Genomic DNA, 25,049 nt, shown 5'->3' with positions numbered 1-25,049 from the left:
CTCCGTGATGTCATCATGGAGGAGGGGAAGAGGACTCCAGTGGCAACCTGTGAAGCTCTGGTGAACTCCATACCCAAGAGGGTTAAGGCAGTACTGGAAAATAATTGTGGCCACACAAAATATTGACATTTTGGGCCCAATTTGGAGGAGCAGGAGTGTCAGGACGCCCACTAACACACAGCTCCTTTCTCTATCTGCAAAGTAGAGAGTGTCCTGACTCTCCTGCTCGCCCCCTCAAGAGGCTTTCTCCACACCAGGGAGAAAGCCTCGCATTACTGTGTGGAGTTTCAGACAGAAGAACAGAAGTGAGGATTTCTCAGAAGAAATAAGGACATTTAAAAGCAAAATGGAAGGATGAGGTAAGTGAAGGAGGACTGCACTAAGGTAAAGGAAGCTATTTAGGGGGGAAAAAATTACATTTACAAACCCTTTAAAGAGCCAGATTTATTACATTTTATTTTGAAGGTTACAAACACTTTAAAGCCCATTTCCATTTTGCTTTTTTTACATACTCAAGTTTGACATTCCTTTCCCTCGCCAGCGCTGCTTTGGGAGGTGTGACTAGTGGATCTGGCACTGCAGTGGACTGCTCATGTCTTTCCCCCCTCTGCAGTCCACTGAGGACCCCACCACTGGAAGTGTCCACTTAACCCAAGCAATTAGGGTGAAGAAGGACCCGACTTCTCCATGAGAAAAAAAATAGAAGACCCAGGAGCCAGAGCATAACATGACCACGGATTCAGGTGTGTATTATTTCGGCATTTAGAACATTTTATTGAAAATTTAACCGATTAGTTAGGGGAAAGGGAAATGCAGAGTGACCAGGGATTTGCTTTAATGTTGTTTTTATTTTTTCAATCACTTGTTTACCAGAGAATTTTTTATTTTATCTTTTTCGCACCCATGTTAAAATACTGATCGACACATCCATTGCCTCCATAGCTCTTTAACTTACCTCATGCTAAACGGGGCCGATAGCCAGGAACAGAAGCCCTAAAAAACAGTACCAGGTGTATTATCAGTACAAGAAGTGACAGACACAAAAACAAACAAAAAAAAAACTATACCTATACATGGAGCGAAGCGTTAGGCCGCGTACACACGATCAGTCCATCCGATGAAGCTGACTGATGGTCTGATGTGCCTACACACCATAGGTTAAATAACCGATCGTGTCAGAACATGGTGACGTAAAACACGACGACGTGCTGAAAAAAAACGAAGTTCAATGCTTCCAAGCATGCGTCGACTTGATTCTGAGCATGCGTGGACCTTCAGTCCTTTTTCATCGGTTTTGACCGATCGTGTGTACGCGGCCTTACACTAGCCATACATAGTTAGAATTTAATTTGAAAGCGAACCTTTTCAAAACATTCTTTCAATTTTCGAACGATTAATGGGGACAATTTAAGGATCATCTATGACTGTAGTGGCAGAAAAAAAAGGTGAATGATGGGAAAAATGTTCCTAGTTTCTTAAAACGGAGGTTCACCCAAAAATCAACTTTCTGGCATTAGATCCAGCATACCCGGATTCCTTCCGGGTATATGCGTTCCTAAGCCAAGCGGAGTTGATTGACGGGCTGCTAAAGCGCGTCACGCCTTCCGAAAATACTCGAAGTGACACTCGAGTGTTTACGGCGCCTGCGCAGTCAGCTCTACACGGCAGGCGCAGGCGCCGTAAACACCCGAGTGTGACTTTGGGTATTTTCGGAAGGCGTGACGCGCTTTAGCAGCCCGTCAATCAAATCCGCTTGGCTTAGGAACGCCTATTCCCCGCAGAAATCCCCGCTCGGAGCCGGATAACAACAGCTGATAAACGATAAGTACAAAAAAAAGAAAACTGCAATCAAATCCTCTTTGTTGCCGTGTTACTTTTGGAAAGTTATGCCGCGTACACACGATCGGACATTCCGACAACAAAACTGTGGATTTTTTCCCGACGGAATGTTGGCTCAAACTTGTCTTGCATACACACGGTTACACATATGTTGTCGAAAATTCCGAATGTCATGTACAACACTACAACGAGCCAAGAAAAATGAAGCGAACGCACACGCAAGTCCCGCCGACATATGTAAACGCTGTTTAAACCACATATGTGAGGTATCGCCGCGTGCGCTAGAGTGCCAGCAACAATTCTAGCACTAGATCTCCTCTGTAAATCTAAACTGGTAACCTGTAAAAAATTTCAAAGCGTTGCCTATGGAGATTTTTAAGTACCGAAGTTTGGCGCCATTCCATGAGTGTGCGCAATTTTAAAGCGTGACATGTTAGGTATCTATTTACTCGGTGTAACATCATCTTTCATATGTTACAAAAAAATTGGGCTAACTTTACTGTTTTGTTATTTTTTGAATTCATGAAACAATTTTTTTCCAAAAAAAAGGCGTTTGAAAAATTATTGCGCAAATACCGTGCAAGATAAAAGGTTTCAATGACCGTCGTTTTATTCCCTAGGGTGTCTGCTAAAAAAAACATATATAATGTTTGGGGGTTCTGCGTAATTTTCTAGCAAAAAAATTATGATTTGTACATGTAGGAGAGAAGTGCCAGAATAGGCCTGGTATGGAGGTGTGTATAAAAGCCCTGTATGGAAGAGGTTAATAATTCCGAGCATGCGTAGGATTTTTGTGCGTCGGAATTGCATACAGACGATTGGAATTTCCAACAAGAACTTTTGTTGTCGGGAAAAATTGAGAACCAGCTCTCAAACATTTGTTGTCGGAAATTACGACAGCAAATGTCCGATGGAGCCTACATTTATCCGACAACAAGCTCCCATCGAAAAAAAATTGTCGAAAATTCCAACCGCGTGTACGTGGCATTACTGTGACATTCTTTCATAGATAAGTTTCCATTCAATGTCTGTAATAGGGTGACTACACTCCCTGAGTTTATGCTCTTAGCAAACGGTAAGCTTCATTTAGAGGACTCAGCCTTTTAGGCTCGTCTATTTGGGTCCTGTCTAGAACGCTTGGGCTCTTGATTGTGCCAGAGAGTGTACCCGCCCTCTTTATATTTGTCTAACCACATTGGTATGTCTGTACTTTGTTAAAACTTTTAAAATAAAATCTATTGGAAAGAAAAAAAGAAATCCTGTGAGGCTATGCCATAAAGTGATAGTATGCAGTATATTTGACCCAAGTGGACTATGGCGTTTATTTCTAAATGTTTAAAATGTTTGACAGGTTCACTTTAAAAGCGGTGACTGAAAACTTCTGTACCTTCAACATAATCCCTGAGGGCTGAAGGCAATTAGAAGAGGAATGTATACACTTACATACCTTGTCTTTTATCAAATCCTCATCAACTGAAGGTGAGATCGCATCATATGGACTGTTTGCAGAAAGAAAGAAAAAACATGTTTAGTTTGCGACGTTTTGTAATATCACCATCCAATATTTAAAGGGATTGTAAACCCATATTATTATTTTTAAAATAGCAAGCATGTCATACTTACCTGCTCCGTGCAATGGCACAGAAAAGTCCTGATCCTCCTCTTCTGGCTTCCCCGCCAGCACTCCTGGCCCCTACCCTCCCCGAGTGTCTCTATAGCAAGCCCCTTCCTATGGTGGCACTCATGCGGGATCGCTCCCGATTTACATAGGTTGAAAAATTACACAATAAGGAAGGAGAGCGCCAAGGCTCTTGTGCACATCGCTGGATCGAGATCGGGCTCAGGTAAGTATAAGAAGGGTGGGGGAGTTTGTTTTTTACTTAATGCAGAGTAGGGTTGTCCCGATACCACTTTTTTAGGACCGAGTACAAGTACTGATACTTTTTTTCATGTACTCGCCGATACCGAATACCGATACTTTTTTTTAAATGCAGCCATGTCTCCCCCCAAATGCAGCCTTGTGTCTCCCAAATGCAGCTTTGTGTCTCCCAAATGCAGCCTTGTGTCTCCCAAATGCAGCCGTGTGTCCCCCAAATACAGATTTGTGTCTCCCAAATGCAGCCGTGTGTCCCCCAAATACAGATTTGCGTCTCCCAAATGCAGATTTGCGTCTCCCAAATGCAGCTTTGCATCTCCCAAATGCAGCTTTGCATCTCCCAAATGCAGCTTTGCATCTCCCAAATGCAGCTTTGCGTCTCCCAAATGCAGCTTTGCGTCTCCCAAATGCAGCTTTGCGTCTCCCAAATGCAGCTTTGCGTCTCCCAAATGCAGCTTTGCGTCTCCCAAATGCAGCTTTGCGTCTACCAAATGCAGCTCTGCGTCTACCAAATGCAGCTTTGCGTCTCCCAAATGCAGCTTTGCGTCTCCCAAATTCAGCTTTGCGTCTCCCAAATTCAGCTTTGCGTCTCCCAAATGCAGCTTTGCGTCTCCCAAATTCAGCTTTGCGTCTCCCAAATGCAGCTTTGCGTCTCCCAAATTCAGCTTTGTCTGTGCCTCCCCCCCAAATGCAGCTTTGTGTAGGTCTCATCATCTTTATCATTATTATTTTACTTTAATGGCCAATATTATTGTCACTAACATAAATTTCATACTCTATCTTTATTACTAACCTTATTATTATTTTGCAATCAATTTAATTGTTACAAACATTATCATTGGATATGATTTTAACATAATGATTTCCATTTTTTACCATCAATAATATTTCCAAATAGAGATGGTGAATCTCTACAGCAGGGGCTCGTTCCCTACTCTATCCAAAACAAAAGCAAAAGGTTTCATAAATGCTAGTATAAAGGTCATGAAGATTTCTTCCCCTCCCTCGTAAACCACAGCTTCTCCACTATTGTTATGTAAACCCCATATGGTATATCTAAAAGCATCAGGAGGTACTTTTACTTGTCAAATAAACTTTGGATCGCGTTTACTGTGTTTCCAAAAAAATCTTACAAGAAACCCATCTGGCATGTTTATTTTTAGCATTTAAAAAATTATAGGGTTGATTTACAAAAAAAAAAAATAGGTTGTTCTCTGAGCAAATTGAATAATTACCCTTCAAAGTGAAAAAAAAAAAAAAAACATATTTTAGTGTCCCATTGACATGACTGGATATTCAAACTGAACACAGAATTACTAAGCTATTGAAATATTCACATTGCAAAGTTTGGTTGCCATTTGTCCTTGTTTACTGGGGACAATCCCCATTTTGAGAGGTCTGTCCTCAGCAAACAAACATTCCCAATTGCAGTGATATGCAGACATGTTGCTTTTAGATCCCAACTCATTCCAGAATGGAAGCAACTGCCATTAAAAAACCCGGAGCTGTCAGGCGGAGATCACTATAGTTCCGTCTAGTTGTTCGGCGCTCAGGGAACATTACAGCTTTCATTTGAATAGCTGTGTGTTCCCCGCCGCGCCTCGTCATAGCCCCTCCCCCTTGTCCAGGCACTTTGATAGACAGACCACCCGTCCAATCCTGGGACGGGTGGTCTGTCTATCAAAGTGCCCGGACAAGGGGGAGGGGCTATGACGACGCGTGGCGGGGAACACACAGCTATTCAAATGAAAGCTGTAATGTTCCCCGAGCGCCGAACAACTAGACGGCGGCAGCGGCAGCAGCTCTCCTCCAGTGTTGTGTTATACATACCCGAGGACTGCTCTGCTCACCACCTTCCGATCCTGCCTCCTCTCTGCCTTCCGATCCCGCCTCCTCTCCGCCTTCCGATCAAGCCTCCTCTCCGCCCCCTCAGTCTCCTCTCGGTCTCCTCTCCGACCGCTCCCCGCCCCCTCTCCACCCCACTCAGGAGAAAAAAATAAAATAAAGTATCGGGGGAAGCATCGGAGCATTTACGCGAGTACAAGTACTCGCGCAAATGCTCAGTATCGGTCCCGATACCGATACTAGTATCGGTATCGGGACAACCCTAATGCAGAGAATATGTTAAGGAAAAAAAAACTTCAGCTTTTAGCCCAGGTTCACACTGGGCTGCGGGAGTGAAGCAGTGCGAGTTCAGCTGAACTCGCACGATTTCACTCCCGCTGGCAGTCCCGATTTCGGCCGCAATTTCAGAGACATCTGTGCAGAAATCGCGGACCAAAATAGCAAAAAGTAGTACAGGAACTACTTTTTTAAATCAGTGCAGCGCCGCAGATGCGGCATCGCAGCGATTAGGACGGTGCCATTGCCGACAATTGCCGGCAAATGCCGCCGATTTGAGATGCGTTTTGACATCTCAAATCGTACCAGTGTGAACCAGGCCTTAGAACCACTTTAAGGCCCCATTCACACCTCCGCGACAAAACGCCCGACGCCGGACGCTCGTGCCGCTGGAGGGGAGAATTCCCATTGCTGTCTATGAGATGGTTCACATCTCATAGACGCCTGCCGCCTGAAAAAAAAGTCCCGGACCCTTTTTTTCAGGCGGCATTGGCGTTCGGCCATACAAAGCAATGGGAAGGATTTGTAAAAAAAAAAAGTTACACTATTCGCGGCAAAATACGCCGCGTACGCGGCGTTACTTGTCGCGGAGGTGTGAATGCAGCCTAAAACTGGTTGGATTTTTTTTTGTGCAAAGTGTATCCAATGTCAAAACTTTTTTATTTTTTATTTTAACCACTTAATCATTTTGTGTTTAACTGACAATTTTGCGGTCGCGCGACGTGGCTCCAAAACAAATTTGATGTCCTTTTTTCCCCCACAAATATATCTTTCTTTAGGTGGTATTTGATCACCTCTGCAGTTTTTATTTTTTGCGCTATAAACAAAAATAGAGCTAAAGTTTTGAAAACAAATGCAATATTTTTTACTTTTTGCTATACATATTCCCCCCCCAAAAAAATAAAATGTTTCCCTCAGTTTAGGCTGATATGTATTCTTCTACATATTTTTGGTAAAAAAAAAAAAAAATCGCAATAAGCATTTATTGATCGGTTTGCGCAAAAGTTATAGCGTCTACAAAATAGGGGGATAGTTTTATGGCATTTTCATTAATACATTTTTTTTTTTTTACTAGTAATAGCGGCGATCAGCGATTTTTATCGTGACTGCAACATTATGGCGGACACATCGGCCACTTTTGACATCATTGTCATTTTTACAGCGATCAGTGCAATGAAAATGCACTGATTACTATGAAAATTACACTGGCAGTGAAGGGGTTAACCACTAGGGTGCGCTGTAGGGGTTAAGTGTACCCTAGGGAGTGCTTCTTACTGTAGGGGGGATGCGCTGTGTGTGACAAGACAGCGATCACCGCTTTAGATTACAGGAAGCTGTGATCACTGTCATTGTCACTAGGCAGAGCGGGGAGATGCCCCATTCTTCCTCACCGTGAGACGATCGCGGGTAACCCTGCGGCGATCGAGCCTTCTTTAAAAGGGACGTACGGGTACGTCCTTTTGCCCAGGAGTGCCATTCTGTCAATGTATAAGTGTGTGCGGCGGTCGGCAAGTGGTTAAAACATGAAACCACCTCTCTTTTCATCTTTTTGGAGCTGTGCACAGATATCAGATAGCTTTACATTTCCAGCAGACCACGTGCTGCCCGAAAAGGCTCATTCCAGCAGTGTTTTGTTTGGGTTAATATGTGCCCGCGCATCCCCATTAAAATTGGTTAACAATTAGTGTAACAGTTCATGTTAAAATATTGCTGGCTTGGTCAGCTGAAAAATCTGAATCAAGCAGTAGTAGTGGCCTCTAAGGCTTCCTGCACACTGGACATTATAAGGTTATAAAAATGGCAGTAGCTTTGCAGTGAGTTTTTCAAAGTTTTTGCAATAGTGGGTTTTTTTTTCAATGGGATCAAAAACATTAAAGTGGTAGTAAACTCTTTACTACCACTTTTACCTACAGGTAAGCCTATAATAAGGCTTACCTGTAGGTATAAAGAATATCTCCTAAACCGTACAGATATTCCCCTCGCAATGAGCCGCTGACTGCAGCGGCGCATGCGCAGCGGGGATCCTCGGCAGCCGCCAGACCTTGCCGGAAAAAAGTCTCCTGCGCATCCAAAAACGTTCAGTGTGCATGAGGCCTTACACATCCCATGCTTCGTGTTTTACAATCCAAACTAGTATTTTACAGGAAATGTAAAGCAGTTTTGCATATACTTTTTTCTATCCTTTTTACAGCAAAAAGTAAAAATAAAAAAATACTAAAAAATAGATAGTAATAATAAAAAATATAGAGCAGCGATCCCGCCACCCTCCTCCATCAGAAGGTTCACATTTCACCCTGAGACAAAGCACGTGAATGGGAAAAAATCCTACTATGTTTTCTCTTTCTCTAGGAAAACCATGGTTCTCTTTAAAGTCTTTGTCATATCTAGTGAAAATGTATTTATACATAATATATATATATATATATATATATATATATATATATATATATATATATATATATATATATATATATATATATATATATATATATATATATATATATATATATATATATATATATATATATATATATATACATACATACATACATACATACATATATACACACACACACACACACACACACACACATTACAGTACAAGTGAGGGGGAAAAGGTATTAGATCCCCTGCTGATTTTCTACATTTGCCCACTGAAAGAAATTATCAGTCTATACTTTTAATGGTATGTTTATTTTAACACTGAGAGACAGAATAACAACAAAAAAATATCCAGAAAAAACGCATTTCAAGAAAGTTATAAAATAAATTAGCATTTTAATGAGTGAAATAAGTATTTGACCCCTTCTCAAAACATGACTTAGTACTTGGTGGCACAGAGGTCAGACGTTTCTTGTAGTTGGCCACCAGGTTTGCACACATCTCAGGAGGAATTTTGTCCCACTCCACTTTGCAGATCCTCTCCAAGTCATTAAGGTTTCGAGGCTGGCGTTTGGTAACTCGAACTCTCAGCTCCCTCCACATATTTTCTATGGGATCATGGTCTGGAGACCGGCTAGGCCACTACAGGACCCTAATGTGCTTCTTCTTGAGCCACGCTTTTGTTGCCCTGGCTGTGTGTTTTGGGTCATTCTCATGCTGGAATACTCATCCACGACCCATTTTCAATGCCCTGACTGAGGGAGGGAGATTCTCACCCAAAATTTGATGGTACATGGCTAAGGGGACAGGATGTTGTCCCCTCCCTTTAGCAGATAAACACCCCCAAAGCATGTTTCCACCTCCGTGTTTTGGGATGGTGTTCATGGGGTCATAGGTAGCATTCCTCCTCCTCCAAACATAGCGAGTTGAGTTGATGCCAAAGAGCTTGATTTTGGTCTCATCTGACCACAACACTTTCACCCAGTTCTCCTCGGAATCATTCAGATGTTCATTAGCAAACTTCAGATGGCCTGTACATGTGCTTTCTTCAGCAGGGGGACCTTGCAGGCGCTGCAGCATTTTAGTCCGTTACGGCATAGTGCGTTACCAATTGTTTTTTGGTGACTATGGTCCCAGCTGCCTTGAGATCATTAACAAGATTTTTCTGTGTAGTTCCGGGTTCTCATGATCATTGAAACTCCACGAGGTGAGATGTTGCATGGAGCCCCAGACTGAGGGAGATTGGCAGTTATTTTGTGCTTCTTCCATTTGAGAATAACCGCACCGACTGTTGTCACCCTCTCACCAAGCTGCTTGGCGATAATCTTGTAGCCCATTCCTGCTTGTGTAGATCTACAATCTTGTCCCTGACATCCTTGGACAGCTATGACTAAGCATTTATCCTTGATGTGAAACATGTTCGCTTTTTTGTCCCCTATGTCCACTTTCTACTATTGATTGCAATGTTGCATGAATTTTTGAATGTTATACAGTTTTGGATTTTATCCTTTGTTCATTTTGTTTCAATAAATCGCCTATCAGAGTGCGGCAGTCCAGGAACATTTCTTTTTTCCACGGATCAGCGAAGAGTCTGCACCTGTCAGTACTACAGGGCGGGAGCACAGCATAGGTCGCAGGGCTTGAAGCGGTACTCTTTTCCATCTTTGGACAGCTCTTTGGTCTTGGTGTAGAGATTGGAATCCGATTGATTGCTTCTGTGGACAGGTGTCTTATATACAGGTAACGAGCTGAGATTAGGAGCACTCCCTTTGAGGCCGGGTTCACACTGGTCCGACAAACGCTCCGACACTGGGAGCTCATGACGCATTACGTGTGAAAATCAATGTTTCCCTATGAGAGCCGTCTTAACTGGTCCGACACAAGTCGGTCCGACTTTGAAAATGCTCCCTGTACTACTTTGGTCCCACTTTGATCCTACTTCAGCCCATTGAATATCATTGAAGTCGGACCGAAGTAGGAGCCTTGTCCTTAGCATCCGACTTTTGACATCAGACATGTGATTACAGCAGCAGTAAAAGGAATTTATCTCACCCTGGGATTGTTTTGATTGGTCAAAGAACAAGTCAGACTATCACAAAGTTGGATCAAAGTAGTATCCTGTTCATGAAAGTCGGATGGATGTAGGACCGATTTAGGACAGATGTCGCAGAGCAAAGTAGGATGAAAGTCGTACTGCTGTCATGTAGTATAGTGTGAACCCAGCCCTAGGCTGGGTTCACACTGGTCCGACAAACGCTCCAACATTGGGAGCTCATGTCGCTTGACATATGAAAATCAATGTTTCCCTATGAGAGCCGTCTTAACTGGTCCAACACAAGTCGGACCGACTTTGAAAAAAGTTCCTGCACTACTTTGGTCCGACATTGATCCTACTTCAGCCTATTGAATATCATTGAAGTCGTATCAAAGTAGGATCCTTGTCCTAATCATCCGACATTGTGATTACAGCAGTAAAAGGAATTTATCTCACACTGGGATTGTTTTGATTGGTCAAGGGACAAGTCAGACTATCACAAAGTCAGATCAAAGTAGTATCCTGTTCATGAAAGTCAGATGGATGTAGGACCAATGTCGCAGAGCAAAGTAGGATGAAAGTGGTACTACTGTCTGATTTACCTCTCATGGTTCATTCTTGTTACTGTTATCATATCGCACAGGCATTGGCTTGTAGAATTTCATTTAGATTAAGCCTGAAATGAGTGACTCTTAGGCCCTGTACACACAAGGAGACATGTCCGATGAAATCGGTCCGTGGACTGTATACGGGGCCTTATGGTATGCTGGTTGCAATATCTTGGATTTTATACCTGTGATGTCCTGTTATTTCAATTATCCATGTACCTGGTAAATTCTCATTTTGTCACCAATAAAAACGTTTTGAAAACAAAAAAAGAAATCTTGATAGGCAATCAAATACTTAGTTCACTCATTAAAATGCAAATTATTTATAACTATTTTGAAATAAGTTTTTCTGGATATGTTTTGCTGTTATTCTGTCTCTCACTGTTAAAATAAACCTACCATTAAAATTATAGACTGATAATTTTTTTGTCAGTGGGCAAATGTACAAAATCAGCAGGGGTCAAATACTTTTCCCCCCTCACTGTATGTATGTATGTATGTATGTATGTATGTATGTATGTATGTATGTATATATATATATATATATATATATACACATATACACACACACACACATACATACTTATAATTTTAGCTTAAAAATGTAAAGTAGAACTAAAAGGTTTAACTTTTTTCCCGTTTTTGGATAGCATATGAAAAAAAAAAGTATAGCGTTTTTTTCTTTTCTTTTTGCCAGCTGTGTCCTACTTGGAGGATTTCCTTTTACTTCCTGTCCCATAGCCAAAACAGAAAGTGAAAGGAAATCCCTCCAAAGTGAGGGACATGTGTTCTAATCTCTCTTTACTCCATCAAAAAAAAAAAAAACAATTGCCTTTAGTTATACTTTAAAATAAATAAAAAAATAAGAAAATAACATTGAATCAAAAGCATAAGAGACAGAGCTGACGTACCTGTCCGCATCATATACAAGGGCCACCCGGCCATAGTCCCAGAACTTCTTACGGATAAAAGAGAAGAGCAACAGTAACAGCTGAAACACAGAAATATAAAGGTATTTGCTAATTTTTATGATAGATATTCTAAAGTCTAATCTTTAAAATCAATCACATACCAGAGATGACCACATTTTGCCCAACCATCCAATCTACAAATATCATTACACTCTCCGGTGTGACCATAAGGCCCCTTTCATACTTGTGTGACCTAAAAGTCGCGTGACTTGAAGCAATGCCTGTGTAATCTATGGACCTCCAGTCCCATCAAAGTTGGACCAAAGTAGTGCAGGGACTACTTTGAAGTCACACAGATATGAATGGTACTCATTGGAAATCATGGGGTGCGACTTTGCAGTCACAGGACAAGTCACATAAGTGTTGAATTGGTCCTAAAGTGTATTTTACCTTTTGCAGCCAGATTTGAGAAAACCCCAATATACTAGAGCTGCACGATTCTGGCTAAAATGAGAATCACAATTTGTTTGCTTAGAATAAAGATCACGATTCTCACGGTGTAACATCATCTTTCACTTTATACAAAAACATATAATATAATGTTTGGGGGTTCCAAGTAATTTTCTAGCAAAAAAAAATTATTTTAACTTTGTAAGAAACAAGTGTCAGAAAAAGGTTTAGGGGCAGATCCACAAAAGAATTACGCCGGCGTATCTATTGATACGCCGCGTAATTTTAAAGTTCCTGCGTTGTATCTTTGTTTTGTATCTACAAAACAAGATACGACTGCATCTGGGATCGATCCGACAGGCCTACGTCTTAGTACGCCTTCGGATCTTGGGTGCATTTTTCCGCCGGCCGCTAGGTGGCGTTTTCGCCGAATTCCGCGTTGGGTATGCAAATTAGCTAGTTACGGCGATCCACGAACGTACGTCCGGCGCATTTTTTTACGTCGTTTGCGTTCGGCTTTTTCCGGCATATAGTTACCCCTGCTATTATGAGGCGTACTCAATGTTACGTATGGGCGTCGTTCCCGCGTCAAATTTTAATTTTTTTTTACGTTGTTTGCGTAAGTCGTTCACGAATAGGGATTTGCGTAGAATGACGTCACCGTCAGAAGCATTGGCTTGTTCCGGTTTATTTTCAAGCATGCGCACTGGGATACTCCCACGGACGGCGCATGCACCGTTAAAAAAAAAACGTTGTTTACGTCGGGTCACGACGTATTTACATAAAACACGCCCCCATCACATCCATTTGAATTCCGCGCCCTTACGCCGCCAAAGATACACTACGCCGCCGTAACTTAACTTTAATGCGCCGATGTACGTGGATCTGCCCCAATGTTTCTAGTTATCTACCAGTGTAGACAATGTTGTGAAAAAACTTCTAAGGTTGCCTGTTTTTTTCTTTTGACAGCCGAGTGAGCAGAGAACTCTCTACACTTCTTACATCAATGAATCGGGAAATTCTGCATAGAGATCGTGAGGGGGGTTGAATCGAGATCACAATTTTTTTTTTTAATGGTTAATCGTGCACCTCTACAATATATTTGTTGAGTGGAACCGCCATCTGTCCCCAATGACAAAGAGGGACACACTCAGTAGCATACAATGACAAAGTCCAGCTTCTAGAACTTTAACCCTTTGTTGGGCCAGACAGTATTCAAATCTAAAATGTGCAACTCCTGCGCTACCTAGAAAATCTGGGTAGTAGTGTGAAATATCTGCACGCAGTAATTAAAAAAAATATTGTGATAAAACTGTATTTGCCGGCGTATAAGACGACCCCCTAATTTTCCAGCTAAAATTTTGGTTTTGGGATATACTCACCGTATAAGACGACGCCCTTCCTACTAGTCATGCCTCGCCTCACCTCACCTCACTGTGCCATTACATACCAGACTGTGCCACCATTACATGCCTCACTGTGCCACCATTACATGCCTCACTGCATACCTCAGTGTGCCATTGCATGTCTCAACGATCCCTTACCTTATCCCTGACATGCAGAATCTGTCAGACCGCGGCCATCCATTATTACTTGTTCTCTATCTCCAATCACTGGAACAATTTTGCCAGGCTCTAATTTTGCCGGTAACCGATCATACAGACTCTCAGTCAGACCGCACCTGTCCATTTTTCAAAAGCCACGCCTCCTCCTTCTGCTGTTCCGTGATAGGCAGAACACTCAGCTTCCCAGCAGACACTGTGTTCAGTGTTCCGCCTATCACGGATGCCCTCGCGTCCGAGACTGAGGACTAGAGGGCATCCGTGATAGGCAGAACACTGAACAGAGGCTCAGCTGGGAAGCTGAGTGTTCCGCCTATCACGGAACAGCAGAAGGAGGCGGCGCGGCTTTTGAAAAATGGACGGGCGCAGTCTGACTGAGAGTCTGCATGATAGGTTACCGGCGTATAAGACGACCCCCGACTTTTAAGAAGAATTTCATGGGTTAAAGAGTCGTCTTATATGCCGGAAAATACGGTAAAACAAGTAAAAGAATCCCAGTGGGAATCTTTCTGATTGTGGTGGCAAAATTAAAAATGTTGAAAAATCTGCTAATACACCAATATTTGTCCCTACAAACAATCCAAAAAATAAATAAATGAGTGGTGTAGCGCTGCCCAAAATTATATTAATGATGTTAACATGGAGCGTAAATATATTAATATGCAATATTTGAACCACAATAAAGTTATATAATTAAAACAATCTTTTGATGTTTCTGTAACAAATGCAGTTCATGACACTTCTCCTGGGCCCTCTCATTTGTAGATTGCTATACCCTTCCCTTCCCCTCCCCCACCCCCCCTTTTTTTTTCCCTTTCTCTCCCCTCACTCTCTCTTCTTCCTTTTTTTCCGCAAACCCTCACTCACTTTCACGTGCGTAAGGTTATGGTTATCTTAACTGTAGCGCCACCATATTTTCAGGCCATATATGTTGAACTTTGTTTTCTACGACTTTGTCTCTAGCGGACTACTGGTTAATTAGACTACAATTATTATTATGCTCATTTTACCGTGCCTTAGTGACCTATATTTTATCGTAGTTATGAGATACTTGTTTTAAATATTACGATCTTAATGTCTACTTGTTCATCCATTGGAATTGGATTGATACTCTCATGTTTTCACTCGATATTGTTTAACCACTTCAGCCCTGGAAGGATTTGCCCCTTCCTGACCAAGCCATTATTTGCGACACAGCACTGCGTCGCTTTAACTGACAATTTTGCAGTCATGCGAAGCTGAACCCAAACAAAATGTATGTCCTTTTTTCCTCACAAATAGAGCTTGCATTTGGTGGTATTTGATCACCTCTGCGTTTTTTTTTTTGTTCCGCTGAAAACAAAAAAAAGAGCGTAAATTTTCAAAAAAAATACAATATTTTTTACTTTTTGCTAAAATAAATATACTCAAAAATGTTTTTAAAAAACAAATTTCTTCATCAGTTTAGGCCGATACATATTCTTCTTCATATTTTTGGTTAAAAAAAAAATGGCAATAAGCGTATATTGATTAGTTTGCGCAAAAGTTATAGAGTCTGCAAACGATGGGGAAGATCTAAGGCATTTTTTTTTTTTTAATAGTAATGGCGGTGATCTACGATTTTTAGCCGTACTGAGACATTGCGGCGGACAGATCGGAACACTTTTGATACACTTTTGGGACCACTGATATTTATACAGCCATCAGTGCTATAAAAATGCACTGATTACTGTGGAAGTGTCACGGGTAGGGAAAGAGTTAACACTAGGGGGCAATCAAGGGGTTAACTGTGTTCCCTTGTATGTGTTACTAACTGTATGGGGATGTGACTTACTAGGGGAGGAGACATATCACTGTTCCTACTTAGTAGGAGCAGACGATCTGCCTCCCTTCTCCTGACAGAACAGGGATTTGTGTGTTTACACACACACAAATCCCCGATCTGTTTTTTCATGCCCGCGCATCAGGTCCCCCGCCATGCAGCGGGCACGCACGCCTGCTATAGATGTTTAAAGGGCCAACGTACAGCTACAGCAATTTGCGGGAGCGAGCCAACCTGCCGCAGTATAATGTTGGCGGCTGGTCGATTAGTGGTTAAGATTGAAAGTTATTAAAAGCAGATTCAACATAAATAAAACAATCTCCAATAAAGTGCACAATCCAAGTAAAAATATCCAATTTAGGTAACATTCAATTTTTTTATATATAATATTATATATATATACACACATATATATATATACACACATACTGGATTTTTTCACTTGGATAGACAGGAATTGTGAACTTTATTGTTTTATTTATATTCATTTATTGTGGTTCAAATATTGCATATTAATATATTTTCACTTCATATTAACATTACTATTATAATTTTGGGCAGCATAAGAGGAAAGAAAACTTCAGTTCTGGGGTTTCAGAAAAATGCAAGTGAAATGTAAGTAGTGATTTATTTTCTTTTTAAGTCATATAATGTTAATAAGAACATGTAATAAATACAAGGCAGGTGTAATGCCAATTTGGAGTCAAAAGCGAAAATACATGTTAAAGCGACACCCACATTTTTCACTCCTCACCATGCAGCACTAATGTGCATCGTTAAAATAAATTGCCAATTTATTTTCATTTTTTTTTGTTCACTTACCTGATTTATGCCTATATTTAATTTCACTTTCTCCTCTAGGGGGCAGCGGCCGCAGACGTCATTTCCGGTTTTGCATTGCCTCCTGGGAAATTTTGGCCAGCTTGGCATGTAGTCTATGGAAATTCCTGGCCAGCTTGGCATGTAGTCTATGGAAATTCCTGGCCAGCTTGGCATGGCATAGCTCCAATAACATTTAACATTGGAGTCTATGGAAAATCTTGCTCAGCTTGGCATGGCTGCATTCTGGGTAGACACAGTTTACAGCACACCTTTGTTACATTGCACGAGGGATGAGTATTCTAGGGGTATTTCTGATCTTCAACCGGAACTCCACTTTAAGCCTAAACAGCTATAGTCACGTGGACTACGAGGAGCACGGTGGGCATCTCACTTATTTAGCAACTGTGCAAAGTAAATTTTATCAACCTGGTCTGGCAGAGCTGTAATGAAATATAAGGTTTAGCAAGGTGCAGACATTGTGGCTCACTACTGAGCACAAAGCAATGTAAAAGGGAACATATGGCGGCCTCGTACGGGGTTCTATATCTATCTCAGATCCTAACCGAGAGTGGAGTTAAGTCCTTCACGATGCTGAGGGAGGAATTTTCTCTTCCACAGCACTTTATGTTTTGATACTTACAGTTAAAGCATGCAGTTAGGAAACAAATGACCACGGTCACGGTGGATCTTAGTACCCCACCGGCATTGAATGTTATCTTTGGAGCGGAATCAACCAAGCTTATATCCAACCTCTACTACATCATCAGACAGCGTAGGATAAATAGAGTATCCCAGAAAGCAAAGACATAGTGGGAACAGGACATAGGACACATCGAGGAGATAAACTGGGAAGAAATACTGGAAGGTGTTAAGACTTCATCCCCTAAATTGTCTGACAGGCTGACGCAATTGTATATACTCCAGCAGGCGTACATTACGCCATTAAGACAAGCGAAGTTTCAACCTACAAAGAGCCCCTTGTGCCCCATGTGCTCTCAGACGGAGGGCAATTTCTATCACCTACTGTGGCAATGTTCTGATATGCAGGCCTACTGGCTGCAAGTGACACGGTTTCTACATGACAACATGGGGTCGCCTGTGGGGATGGACCCGAAATTGTGTATATTGGGGCTGCTGCCGGATGTGGAGGTAGACAAAGTACCAGGCCATATTTATCTACGAGACATTGTTTTTAGCGAGAAAGGTGGTGGCCAAGGCTTGGTCCCGGGAAGCAGCCCCAACACTGAGAGACTGGAAACGGGAAGTAAATACAGTCCTTCCATATAGGAAGATGATTTATACACATAGGGGGTGCCCTCAGAAATTTGCCAGTGTGTGGGATAGGTGGCTGGAGGATGGGGAGACTTGCTCTGGGTGAGGTGGAGAGGCACTATTTGGAATAGACCAAAGGAACTGAAAGATTTAAATACAAGAAAGGGTGGGGGGGGGTGTCTGGCTTGATGTTAGTATCTGCTACTGATGTACTATATATGCACGGAGATATACTTGAGATACTGTGTTGGTTTAAAGATGATAATGTTACTGTTCGAAGTATTTGTGTGCAGGACTTTGATGGAATTTCTGTGTTGTCATAATTGTATGCCTTGACTACATCTCAATAAACTTGTTTTCTGGTTAAAAAAAAAGGGAACATATGGCTGTCCCCATGAGCATGTGGAACTAGATATTTAATACATTAAAGCAGAACTTCACCCAAAGGAGAAGTTCCACTTGCTTCCAAGCTTCCTCCCCCCCACCTTCCATTTTTTGGGGGGATGGCAATCTGAGCTGGAAGTTCGGAAAAGCACTTGTTTATCAAAGCAAATTTTCCCATAAGAAATAGAAACTCAAATAATTCGTTCCACAACCATTTATTCATAAGTCCTTCAAGTTTATAGTCCATATAAAAAGATTATAGCGCTGTGATAGGTTGTGTAACCATAAAATGTCCATCCACAAATGGAAGCCTCCACAAGGGGATTAGAAGCAAAATCCAGCAGAAGCTACAGAGTATAAAAGAGAAGAGAGGCGCCTCTAAGTGTAGCAATATGGTTACATTTAACCACTTGCTTACTGGGCACATAAACCCCCTTCGTTCCCAGGCGAAATTTCAGCTTACGGCACTGCGTCGCTTTAACTGACATTTGCGCGGTCGTGCGACGTGGCTTCCAAACAAAATTGACGTCCTTTTTTTCCCCACAAATAGAGCTTTATTTTGATGGTATTTGATCACCTCTGCAGTTTTTTTTTTTTGCGCTATAAACAAAAAAAGAGCGACAATTTAAAAAATATATATATTTTTTTTACTTGTTGCTATAATAAATATCCCAATTTTTTTTAAAAAAAATATATTTTTTTTTTCTCAGTTAAGGCTGATACGTATTTTTCGACGTATTTTTGTTTAAAAAAAAAATTGCAATAAACGACTGGTTTGCGCAAAAGTTATAGCGCCTACAAAATAGGGGACAGAATTATGATTTTTTTTTATGATTTTTTTTTACTAGTAATGGCGGCGATCTGCGATTTTTATTGGGACTGCGACGTTATGGCGGACACATCGGACACTTTTGACACAAATTTGGCGCCATTCACATTTATACAGCGATCAGTGCTATAAAAATGCACAAATTACTGTATAAATGTGACTGGCAGGGAAGGGGTTAACACTAGGGGGTGAGGAAGGGGTTAAATGTGTAGCCTGGGTGTGTTCTAATTGTGTGGGGGGAGGGGGGTGACTGGGGGAGGTGACCGATGCTGTGTCCCTATGTACAAGAGACACAGATCGGTCTCCTCTCCTCTAACAGCATGTGGAGCTCTGTGTTTACACACAGAGCTCCACGTCCCTGCTGTCTTACCGACGATCGCGTGTAGCCGGCGGACATCGCGGCCACCAGGTACACGCATCGGCTCCCGAGCAATGCGCCGGGACAGTGTTTACCCGCTGCACGCCCCCCAGTGGCGCACGCGGGTAATGCTTTTAAATGACGTCCAAAGACGTCCAGTTGGCACTTGAGAGCCGCGCTGTTGACGTCTTTTGTCAATAGCGCGGGTCTCAAGTGGTTAATGAAGGTACAACATTTAGCAACTCACATGGTTGATAATTAAAAAGAGGCACATCTAAGTATGCAGGCATCCGGGGTAAAGCGATCAACATAGACCGTCCTCCGCACTGCCGGCTCTCACCGCTAACAGTCTGCAATCATGACCGGGAAGACTACGCTGCAGTAGAGCGATCTGAAAGTGAGGCTTGAACTGCTTGTGGAAGGGACGATATCAATGGCGGTGTGGAGGATGGTCTTTGTGGACAGCTTTACCACAGATGCCTTCATACTTAGATGTGCCTCTTTTAATCATCAACCATGTGAGTTGCTAAATGTTGTACCTTCATTAAATGTAACCATATTGCTCCACTTAGAGGCGCTTCTCATCTATCTTCAGTTGTGACATGACGCTACTCTTATATTAAGACATCACTTGTATATCAAGTCAAAATTTCTTAAAAATTGTTGCTTGTCTTGCAAAACGCTCTCAAACCAAGTTACTCTCAAACCAAGGTTTTACTGAGTGGAACCTTGGATTACGAGCATAATCCGTTCCAGGAGAATGCTCCTAATCCAAAGCACACGCATATCAAAGCAAGTTTCCCCATAGAAGTCAATGGAAACAAAGATAATTTGTTCTGCATTGACTTCTATTGCATGCAATACCGCAGGTGGCCAGAGGTTGGGGGGTGCCGGAGAGCCTCGGAAATACTCGGGGACTGCACACCCCATTCGTTTGAATTCTGTTTGTTTTGCAAGACAACACTCGCAATAATTTTGTTTTTAAAGTTGCTCGTCTTTCAAAACGCTCGTTAACCACGTTACTCGTAAACCAAGGTTCCACTGTACTAGCGTTTAAGGCTGACCTTTTATTGATAAAAAAGCGATCCTGTTGCTGAACATTGTGACTTCTCAGGACTTTTTTTTTTTTTTTTTTTACACACAAATTTGTAATTTCTGAAAGGTACCTACCGCAAAGCAGGCGACATCTATCACCAAAACTGTAGGGATTCCGCCAAAAGTAACTCCTTGCAGCACCGTGCTCCCCGGGTGTCCGCTGTAACAATACGGCTGTGTTTGATTGGAAGAGTTTCCCAAACGAGCCTCACTCCACGTGGAAAAGGAGGAGGAGATGGAACCCGAAGAAGAAAAAAAATGCATGGTCTTCGGGAGGGATCTGGAGGAGAGGAAGGAAGTCAGAAACAAGCAATAACCTCATCAAAGGAACAATGCTTCTATACAAGAGGACAACTTTATCTCTATTCATCTCAGTCTCTCTATCTGCTTTCCTATTTCTCTCCCTAAAAGGCTAAATTAGCAGTCTGGTGCTTTAAATTAGTGATCAAAAGTAATGTAATTATATACGTTTGGTGCATGACTACGGCCTAATGACAAACGTTATTCTTCAGATTCAATAAAGAGACTTTGGCACTAGAAAATTTCAGCAACGATCTTCCTGTAAGAGAACATGCATTTAGCCCACATTCACATTAGTGCGATTTTGCAGGGGATTGGACCAGCGTTTCTCAACTCCAGTCCTCAAGGCGCCCCAACAGGTCATGTTTTCAGGCTTTCCATTATTTTGCACAGGTGACTTGATCAGTTGCACTGCCTTTGTAGTTACCACAGCCGTTTCACCTGAGGAAAATCTTAAAAACATGGGCCCAGATTCATATAGAGATACGACGGCGTATCTCCTGATACGCCGTCGTATCTCTGAGTCCGGCCGTCGTATCTATGCGACTGATTCATAGAATCAGGTTCCGCATAGATCTCCCTAAGATCCGACAGGTGTAAGTGACTTACACTGTCGGATCTTAGGCTGCAATCTCCCGCTGGCCCGCTAGGTGGCGCTTCCGTTTGTATACGCGACTAATATGCAAATGAGGAGATCCGCCGATTCAGAAATGAACGCCCGCCCGTAGCTTCTTTTTTACGTCGTTTGCGTTCGGCTTTTTACGGCGTATAGTTACCCCTGCTATGTGAGGGGTATCCTATGTTAAGTATGGCCGTCGTTCCCGAGCCGAGTTTTGAATTTTTACGTTGTTTGCGTAAGTCGTTCGCGAATACGGATGGACGTAATTTACATTCACGCCGAAACCAATGACGTCCTAGCGACGTCATTTGGAGCAATGCACGCTGGGAAAAATCGGACGGCGCATGCGCTGTTAGATCGGCGCGGGGACGCACCTGATTTAAATAGTACACTCCCCCTAGCCGTGGAATTTGAATTCCACCGGGGGATTTACGATACGCCGCCGCAAGTTTTGAGGTAAGTGCTTTCTGAATTTAGTACTAGCCTCAAAAACTTGCGCCGGCGGATCGTAAATCAGATAGGTTAGCGGATCTTTAGATCTGCGTAACCTATCTGAATCTACCCCATGACCTATTGGGGCACCTTGAGGACTGGACTTGAGAAACACTGGATTAGACATGTCCAATCGCTTGCAAAATCGGTGGCTATTGCCACCCCGTCAGAATCGGTGCAACACCGCACCGATTCCCAAATGTAGTTCCTGTACTACTTTTGGTGACTTCGGGAGCGATTTCAATAGACATCTGTTAGGGCTGGGGAAAAAAATCGGTTTGAATCCTGGATCGAGTTGCGAGAGCAAATCTATTGAGATTTTGACCAAATCGATTTTTTTTTTCTCCATAGGACAGGCTTTACGCGGGCTAGGCCGAAGCCTCGCCTAAAAAATCCTGCACGCAGCAATCCTGGGAAAAGGACGCGAGGCCGGACGCCACTCGCGGGCTTTTCCCAGGATCGTGGCGAGCAGGATTTTTTTAGGCGAGGCCGTGGCTTTGGCCTAGCCCGTGGCCTTTTCCCAGTATCGCAGCGAACTAGGCCCGAAGCCGCGGCCTCGCCTAAAAATTTAGGACCGGCGCAATGTCCATCAGGAAAAAAAAAAAAACTTGACTCGAATCGTGAATCGAGTTTTTTGTTTTCAATCGCAGATTTTTATTGGGGCCAAAATCACCCAGCTCTAACATCTGTGCAGGAAGACTCTGAAATCACTCCTGAAGTCGGACTGACACGCAGGGATGAAATCGAACCCGCATGAGTGTGAACCTGAGCTTAAAGTAGTTGTAAACCTCAGACATGAAATGCAAACAAATAATTTCTCTCTAAAGTATGTACTGGTCTCAGTTAAGTGCACTAAGTGTAATTTCTCTCTGCTGCCTCCTTCCTCTGGTATCAGCATGAATCACTTCTAAGGCTCCACGTACACGGGACATTTTTACAACTGCTCCTGAAAGATTTAAAAGTCGCTACGACTTCAAAAGAGGTTCTTGTACTATTTCAATCCAACTTGTAGGCAACTTATACCCATTGATTTCAATGGAAGTCGCCTCAGAAGTCAGACCACTGTCTTAACTGAAGCAACAATACAGGAAGAGAACATACATTTCTCAGGCAAACCCCTCCTCCCGCAGAGCTGATTGTTGTTTGATTGGCCACTGGAAAGCCTCCTGTCCTGGAGGCGACTTGAAGGCAACTTGAAGTTGAATAAAATGTTAGAATAAAAAATATATATAATGTTTGGGGGTTCTAAGAGAAGGAGATTGTTGGGCAATGAAAACAGACCGGGAAGCCCCATTAGCATTGCTGGTTGTCTTGTAATACCAACGGCCTGCAGGAGGCCGCAAAGCCACGGCCTCAATTACTGGCCGACACGATCGCGCGGAGGGGGGGGGGGGGAGGGACAAGTTACCCCCAGCTGTGCCGCGCCAGGTCGCTAATTATAGTCGCAATTGCGCCCTGGTTTGTCGAGCCCTGCTTTAAGGTTTATTGAGGGCATGTCCACTGGAACTCTGTAATCAAACTAATCATGCAGAATGGCTGTTTAAGGGCCCTTTCAAAACGGGCGGACCGATTGGATCCACCTGTCAGTTTTCCAGGCACACCCAATTGGACCCTCCAGTCTCCTCAATAGGGTGGGCGGTGTCAACGGACAACAGTGGTTCGTTCGACACCCCCCACCATGAAAATCGGATCATCTGTGACCGGCTTTAGAAATTTCCATACAAAGTTCTGATACAGAAAGTAATCTCGCTCTATTTGCATATAAAAGGAACATGGCGAGCAGCCAGGAAAAACGTGTAATGACATTGAGTAACAAGGGAGGATTTTCCCAATGACAGATAAAGGAACTGGCTGCTACATGCACTTCATTGTTATATAAATGTTCTCTTAACACCTTTACCTGCTTTCAGCATCTGCAACAATCTGCATTATTTATGACATCAAAAATATCTTCAGCAATCTGTGTGCACATACTAATGAAATGGTGAGTCCACCAAAACCTGATATTTTCATTTTAGTGGATGCTGGAACGTTATAGCTAAACTTCAGGTTTCATATTAAAGGGGTGGGACAACACCCCCCCCCCCCCTTTTTCCTTTTTTTTTTTGCTACCCCCTTCCGTCTTTACCTTTATTATTCTCTTTGAAAGGGAGATAGAGGAAGGAAAAGGTTTATGTTTTCAGCAGAAGACAATGCAAGTTATAGGTTTGTTTGCAATGTGTGGATATCTAAAGTTTGAGTTCACTTTTTTTCTCAATTCCAGCTCCCCTATGTACCAATATAGCATTAATGTTCTTCCTTTTTAAAAACACCCACCATTACTTCTGCCCTACTTCCTGGACAGACTTTAGGTCCTGACACAGGAAGGAGTTTGCCAGCTGATCTCATTAGGCACACACCCTGCACCATCTACTCAGCTGGTCAACTCCTTCCTGTGTCATGACCTAAAGTCTGACCAGGAAGTAAGGCAGAAGTAATCGAGCAATGTGTTAAGCCAATACCAGACAGACACTTTCCCGCCGTTCCTGCCCAAGTCAATTTTCAGCGCTGTCGCTTTTAAAATGACTGTACCTAAACTAGATTTTTATCATTTTGTTACCACAAATAGAGATTTATTTTGTTGGTATTTTTTATCACCTCTGGGGTTTTTATTTTTGCTAAACAAATTAAAAAAAAGAGACCGACATTTAAAAAAAAAGTTTTTCTTAGTTTCTGTTATAACATTTTGTAAATAAGTATGTTTTCTCCATCACTGATCATGCGGCACTAATGGGCAGGGATGAGGTGGCACGTATAATGGGCACTAATATGCAGCACTGATGGGCACTCATAGGTGACACTGATGGGCATCACTGATAAGGGGGCACAGATTGGCATCCCTGTTGGCCATGGGTGGCATAACTGGTAGTCATCAGTGGTGGGCATCCCTGGTGGTTTTATGTGCGCATCCTCGGAGGGGATGATAATAAATCAGCGCAGATCCCCTATCAGGAGAGTAGCGATCGACTCTTGTTTAGTCGAGTCTATCGGACACGATAGAGGAATAGCCGATACACGGCTCTTCCTGTTTACACCGTGATCAGGCTGTGATTGGACACAGCTGATCACGTGGTAAAGAGCCTCCATCAGAGTTCGGTGTTGCGGTCTGTCAGACTGACACACGGCACCACCGATCACCGCGGTCATCCTGAAAGAAGTCATAATATGGCCGGCGCGGCGCTGGAACGCTGGAGCAGGTAAGTGTCTATTTATTAAAAGCCAGCAGCTACACTTTTTGTAGCTGCTGACTTTTA

The 25,049-nt window shown here is 42.6% G+C and overlaps 1 protein-coding gene across 1 annotated transcript in view; it reads right to left on the bottom strand.

Annotated features, from left to right (window-relative positions):
* The window catches only part of TMEM63A (transmembrane protein 63A), a 111,789-nt gene that overhangs the window by 73,610 nt on the left and 13,130 nt on the right, over positions 1-25,049 (bottom strand). The window contains exons 2-5 of the mRNA XM_040351364.1: positions 20,421-20,625; positions 11,773-11,852; positions 3,287-3,338; positions 956-993 (exon numbers count right to left, since the gene is read on the bottom strand). Coding sequence (XP_040207298.1) covers positions 956-993; positions 3,287-3,338; positions 11,773-11,852; positions 20,421-20,609 — 359 coding nt within the window. The 5' untranslated portion in view covers positions 20,610-20,625. The remainder of the gene's footprint in view (positions 1-955; positions 994-3,286; positions 3,339-11,772; positions 11,853-20,420; positions 20,626-25,049) is intronic.

Source organism: Rana temporaria, chromosome 4 (genome assembly GCF_905171775.1).
Source record: "Rana temporaria chromosome 4, aRanTem1.1, whole genome shotgun sequence".
NCBI classification, from domain to species: domain Eukaryota; kingdom Metazoa; phylum Chordata; class Amphibia; order Anura; family Ranidae; genus Rana; species Rana temporaria.
Note: the sequence above shows the minus strand (reverse complement) of the source record. Positions and strands in the feature narration are given on the sequence as shown.